Source organism: Austrofundulus limnaeus, unplaced genomic scaffold (assembly GCF_001266775.1).
Source record: "Austrofundulus limnaeus strain Quisiro unplaced genomic scaffold, Austrofundulus_limnaeus-1.0 Scaffold1753, whole genome shotgun sequence".
Classification (NCBI taxonomy): Eukaryota; Metazoa; Chordata; class Actinopteri; order Cyprinodontiformes; family Rivulidae; genus Austrofundulus; species Austrofundulus limnaeus.
In genome coordinates, this window is record NW_013954155.1 from 64407 (window position 1) to 71066 (window position 6660).

The window sequence follows — 6660 nt, forward strand, 5'->3', positions numbered from 1 at the left end:
GATTAGAAATTAAGTGTTAACGAGCAGTTGGACAGGTGTACCTAATAAAGTGGCCGGTGAGTGTATATCTACACCAATTTATTCCTTTTCTAGGGTCATGAGGGTCACTGGTGCCCATTTCCAGCAGTCACAGTGTGAGGGGCGGGGTACACCCTGGACAGGTCTTCAGTCCATCACAGGGACACATAGAGACAAACACGACAAACAACCATTCACTCTCTCACTCACACCTAGGGACAATTTATAATTATCAGTTAACCTGACAGTCATGTTTTTGGTCTGTGGGAGGAAGCTGGAATACCCGGAGAGAACCCATGCATGCACGGAGGGAACATGCAAACTCTACCCAGAAAGGTCCCCGGGCCAGGATTTGATCTGGCGACCTTCTTGCTGAGAGGCATCAGCTCTACCAACTGAGCCACCGTGCCGCACAAAACATGACAACTCTAAATTGTCCCTAGGTGTGAGTGAGAGAGTGAAGGGTTGTTTGTCTTGTTTGTCTCTATGTGTCCCTGTGATGGACTGGAGACCTGTCCAGGGTGTACCCCGCCCCTCACACTGTGACTGCTGGACATGGGCACCAGTGACCCCTGTGACCCTAGAAAAGGAATAAACGGGTATAGATAATGGGTGGATGGATGGATGGATGGATTATTTTATTTTATTTTTTTCAACCTTTCAGAGTTGTGGCTGTAAGTCTTGTAAAATAATTTGTACCCATTTCCATACTGACCCTCCAGGTTCTGTGTTTTGAAGCTTACTTTCGAGAGGCTGTGCCAGCAGCACATTATGAGACACACAGAATCAGAAAATGCAAGATCTACTTCTTCCTGGAAGATGATACCATCAAAGTGGAGGAGCCGAAGTGCAAGAATAGTGGCATCCCACAAGGTGTCTGTGAAATGTCTTGGAAATAATCCTCAGGTGAAAATACTTACTTTTGTTTCATATACTGTATTTTTCTCTGTTTTCTCTTGTGGCAGGAAGACTTATTCATCGCCAACGCATCCCTCTGCCTCCACCAAAGGACGACGAGTTCTATAGCGTTTTCCATTTCAACATCAACCAAGACATGGTGTTTTACTCTCGTATATTCACGGTGACCAGCTGTGACCTCTTCACAAGGAACTTTCTTACAAAACTTGGAGTGCGGCTAAATGAGCCTGCTGCTGTGCCCGATGACCTTAACAGCAAGCTCCAAGAACAGGTAGGCATTTGAATCACACAGAAATCTTATAAGAATCGTTGTATCACCTGCCTTCTAAGTGAAATAATATCAATAATATGTAGTAATAATAATGTTTTTATCCATGTGCATGTCTTTATCTGTCATGTTGGTAAAATATCTCATGAACAACTGGACAGATTTGAATAAAACTCAACATAGTCATTGGATATACATTTAGACTAACTTTAAGAGTCAATCCAAAGTCAAAATGGCCACCCCAGCGAATTGATGTTAGGAAACAAATAAATGTTTCTAAATTTTGTGCAATGGTAGCTGACAGTCATCCAAATCACATACTGAATGAGGTGACACATCTATTTTGTTACTTCACGGTTTTAATGAATTCTTAATTTGCAACAACAATTCTACAAAAATGTAAAAAAATTGGAGGATAAAACTGATCATCCGGGATGAGGATTAGTGCCTCCAAATCCGAGACCATGGTCTTGAGCCAGAAAAGGGTAGGGTGCCTTCTCCGGGTCAGGGAGGAGGTCCTGCCCCAAGTGGAGGAGTTTAAGTATCTCGGGGTCTTGTTCACGAAAGAGGGAAGARTGGAGCGGGAGATCGACAGGCGGATTGGTGCTGCGTCTGCAGTGATGTGGGTGTTGTACTAGTCTGTCATGGTAAAGCGAGAGCTGAGCCATAAGTTGAAGCTCTCAATTTACCCTGCGACCCAACYCCATATAAGCGGAAGAAAATGGACGGACAGATGGAGGATAAAACTTGTTAATAAGAGGGTAGCTTCCCTGTGCTTTTGGGTGGGGGGATGGGCTCTGATGGTCATTTGTGCTTAAGCACCAAATGATTGTTAAGAGTACCCAGCCTTCTTGGAGTCCTTAGTGGGGGTGCTGAAAGGTGCTCCAGCTGGGGATTCCTTTATTCTGCTAGGGGACTTCAATGCCCACGTGGGTAACAACAGTGTGACCTAGAGAGGCATGACTGGAAGGAACGGCCTCTCTGATCTGAACCCGAGCGGTGTTCTGTTGTTGGACTTCTGTGCTAGTCACAAACACTATTTTCGAACATAAGGTTGTCCATAAGTGCACGTGGCACCAGGACACCCTAGGTCACAGATCGATGATCGACTTCATCTGATCTGCGGCCACATGTTTTGRACACTTGGGTAGAAAGAGGGGCGGAGCTGTCAACTGATCACTACCTGGTAGTGAGTTGGATCAGATGGCGGGGGAAGATGMCAGACAGACCCGGTAGAACCAAGCATGTAGTGTGGGTTTGCTGGGAACGCCTGGCAGAGGAACCCATCAGACAGATCTTCAACTCACACCTCCCGGAGAACTTCAATCACATTCCAGCCGATGTGGGGGACATTGAGTCCGAGTGGGCCATGTTTGGTGACTCAATTGTTGAAGCGGCTGCCTTGAGCTGTGGCTGCAAAGTTGTTGGTGCTTCTCATGGTGGCCATCCTCGAATTTGGTGGTGGACATCCCCGGTAAGGGAGGCTGTCAAGCTGAAGAGGAGATCTATCTGGCCTTGTTGGCTGGTAGGACTCCGGAGGCAGCTCAGGAGTATCAGCAGGCCAAGCGGGCCGCAGCCCTGGCTGTTGCTGAGGCAAAAGCTCGGATGTGGGAGAAGTTCGGTGAGGCCTTGGACAAAGACTCTGGATCGGCTTAGAGGAGATTCTGGCAAACCATCCGGCTGCTGAGGTGGGGGAAGCAGAACTTCACTAACACTGTGCTCAGTGAAGGTTGAGTGCTGTTGACCTCAAACAGTGATGTTGTTGGGAGGTGGAAGGAATAATTCTCGGACCTTCTCAATCCCACCGTCACGTCTTCTATGGAGGAAGCGGAGTCTGACGACTTTGTGGCTGATCTGTCCATAACTAGAGCTGAGGTCGCTGAGGTAGTTAAAAAGCTCCACGGAAGCAGGGTTCCAGGGGTGGATGAGATCTGCCCCGATGTCCTCAAGGCTCTGGATATTGTGGGGCTGTCCTGGTCTGACCGATAGTTGAACCTCAGATTCTGGAATAACAATGCAGGTTCCATCCTGGCTGTGGAACACTGGACCAACTCTTTACTCTCACTAAGGTTCTCGAGGGGTCATGGGAGTTTGCTAATCCAGTCTACATATGTTTTCTGGACTTGGAGAAGGCATTCGTCCATGTTCCTCAAGGTACACTCTGGGAGGTGCTATGCAAGTATGGGATTGTGGGTCCGTTGTTGCGGGCCATTCGGTCTCTATACAAGCAGTGAGAGTTTGGTTCGCATCGCCGGTAGTAAGTCAGACCCTTTAAGAGTGGGAGTTGGACTCCAGGGCTGCCCGTTGTCACCAATTCTGTTCATAACTTGGACAGAATTTCTCGGTGCAACCAGAGGGAGTCCGGTTCGGTGGCCTCAGGATTTCAACTCTGCTGTTTGCAGATGATGTGGTTCTGTTGGTGTCATCGAGCCAGGATCTTCAGCTCTCTGTACAGCGGTTCGCAGCCAAGTGTGAAGCAGCTTGGATGAGGATCAGTGCCACCAAATCTGAGTCCATGGTCCTCAGTCAGAAAAGGGCAGATTGCTCTCTCCAGGTTGGGAGTGAAGTTCTGCCTCAAGTGGAGGAGTTTAAGTATCTTGGGGTTTTGTTCATGAGTGAGGGAAGAATGGAGCATGAGACTGATAGACGGATCGGTGCAGCTTCCGCAGTTTTGCAGACTGTGCCAGTCTGATGTGGAGAAGAGGGAGCTGTAAGGCAAAGCTCTCTGTTTACCGATCAGTCTATGTTCCTACCCTCACCTATGATCACAAACTTTGGGTAGTGACTGAAAGAACAAGATCACGGATACAAGCAGTCGAAGTAAGTTTTCTCTGCAGGGTAGCTGGACTGTCCCTTAGAGATAGGGTAAGAATTTCAGTTATCCAGTAGAGAGGCACTACTCCAAGAGGAGCCAGTTGAGGTGGTTTGGGCATCTAATAAGGATGCCTCCTGGACGCCTCCCTAAAGAGGTGCTTCAGGCATGTCTAACTGGGAGGAGACCCAGGGGAAGACCCAGGACAAGCTGGAGAGACTATGTCTCTCGGCTGGCCTGGGAACACCTTGAGAGAGAGAGGTCTGGGCTTCCCTGCTCAAGCTGCTGCCCCCGCGACCCGACTTCGGATAAAGCAGAAGATGATGGACGAATAAAACTTGTTTTAGATCATTTTGAGAAATATAAAACTGAATAGTGAAAAGTACAAACCAGTGAAACTTCAACCACTTCATGTTCTAAGTATTTATTTTCACAGCTGCCCTGGTTCAGAATCTTTTGTATAAAATATTCCCACCAAACAAGTGTGTTAAAATATGACTTCTGTGGGTTTTTTTCAGCAAGCACAGAGTACGAATCCACTTCGCCCACACAAAAGATGCAACATGATGAAGCAGTTTCTAGAAAATGATGGTAAAATTCTGCGCTTCAACTGCTTCTGGGACGACACAGATAGCACATTCAGAGACCCACGGGAATTTGTCCTCCACTACTACCTGGCTGATGATACTATAGAGATCTTTGAAGTTATCCCACCCAACTCTGGTAGAGATTCAGTTCCTAAGTTCCTACGTCGCTGTAAACTACCTAAGGTAAAAAAAATCACACAAGAAATGTGCAAAAGTTATTATTCATATTATTTATATTATACTGTATATATAGTTTGAAAAGTTTACAAGAGAATTACTGAGAATCATTTTGGTAGTTTTTTTTAAATATGGTTATAGTTAATGTTTAATGTAAATGTGATTTTATAATTTCATTATGTTTTCCATTCTATTGCTAATGACTTGTAATTTCAGATTTTTTTATTTGATTGTGATTGACAATGACTGGATCTCATTAAATAATAAAAGACTGGAAGTCATAATTTTGAAACATCTGCTCTAATTATGAAATTGGTTTAAAAGATAAAAAATAATGTATTGGTAATAATGCTGACTGCATATTAGAGAACAAGTTCAGCTTCATTTTGATCAAAGGTTCCCTTTTTTGTTAGGGTTAATATTTTGTTTTATTTTATTTGTTTTATGCTAGATAGAAGCTAAACTAAAAAAAACATCTAGATAAAATTAGCAAAAGGCTAGCTAAAAGTTAAAAGAAGATGACAATAGCTAAAATATAAAATCATAAAAAACAAAAACAGGCACAGAGAATAATATTTTTAAAGGCATCTCAGTATGTTTCTATTGGGAAATTTATCCTTCTTTTATCCATCCATCCATCCATCCATCCATCCATCCATCCATCCATCCATCCATCAATCCATCCATCCATCCATCCATCCATCATCCATCCATTCATCCATCCATCCATCATCCATCCATCCATCCATCCATCCATCCATCCATCCATCATCCATCCATCCATCCATCCATCCATCCATTGATTTATCATTTAGGATTGCAAATTGTAAAATGTTACTGGACATGTTTGAAAAATGTGTTTTGAATTGAGAGAACAGTAGACAGTCTGTCATAAAGAGAAGACAGAAAAGAAAAACAGATTCTACATCTTTTAAACCTTTTAAATACATCAACATGTCAATTTAAAACATTTAAGAAAGCAAAAAGTCATCATGTACACAGCTGAAAACCTGTGGTCTCAGTGGGAGCCTCCTCCTCTGATTTGTTGGGATCTTTTTCTTTCTTTATAATCATCATATCATCCCTTCTTTCATGAATACCTCCTCCCTCAAGTATTCTGGCTTCTTCTCCAGTTACGAGTCAAAATCTAACTCATTTTGAAATCCAGCCAGGCCTCAGTTATGTTTGTGCTTGTGTGTGAGTGTTTTCAATGCAATACTTATGCTTGTTTTTCTGTTTTCTGTTTAATGTCAACTTTAAAATGTGATCAGGATTTAACATCTAATGAGAAACCACCAGGACCTTAAAGACAGATCACTTTCTTCCTCTGTCTCGGTCTGTCAGTCGTCCTCTATTTCTCTGTGTGCATATATGTTTGTATGCAGAATAGTGTTTGTTTCAGGATGATGGATGTGCTTGGTTCAACCATTTCTTCCATTTACTGTAATGGTTGTGTTGGTATTTCTGTGCAGAACCCTTCAACCAAACTGAAGCAGCCAGGGGAGATCACAGACCGCACAGTGTTCAAAGTGCTGAACTCCAAGAGTTTTATGCTGGACAGCCTCAGAGTAYGACCTGTCTCAGCCTCAGTCAGTCCACACATGCTGTCATAACACTGTAATGTTAGACGAGGGCTCAAATAATAAGAGCTAGTGAGGGAGACTGAGGAGTAAACCAGAGCTTAAAGTTCTACCAGTGAGCCTTAAACAGGCTACTGAAGTACATTTTTTCGTCAAATTACATTTGAGTGTACATCAGTCCAGTTATAGAGAGTAGTTATTGTACAGTATATGTACAGCAGGTAAAATAAGTATTGAACACGTCACCATTTTTCTCAGTAAATATATTACTAGAGGTGCTAATGACATGAAATTTTCACC

General features: G+C 43.7%; 1 protein-coding gene across 1 annotated transcript; it reads left to right on the forward strand.

Annotated features, from left to right (window-relative positions):
- Window positions 1-740: 740 nt before the first annotated feature.
- LOC106536278 (EF-hand domain-containing family member C2) lies at window positions 741-4786 on the forward strand (the record flags this gene model as incomplete). Its single annotated transcript, XM_014033485.1, is given in 3 exon segments — window positions 741-891; window positions 984-1207; window positions 4535-4786. Coding segments are annotated over 3 exon segments (627 nt in total), but the record flags the coding sequence as incomplete, so codon positions are not given.
- Between the last annotated feature and the right edge of the window lie 1874 nt (window positions 4787-6660).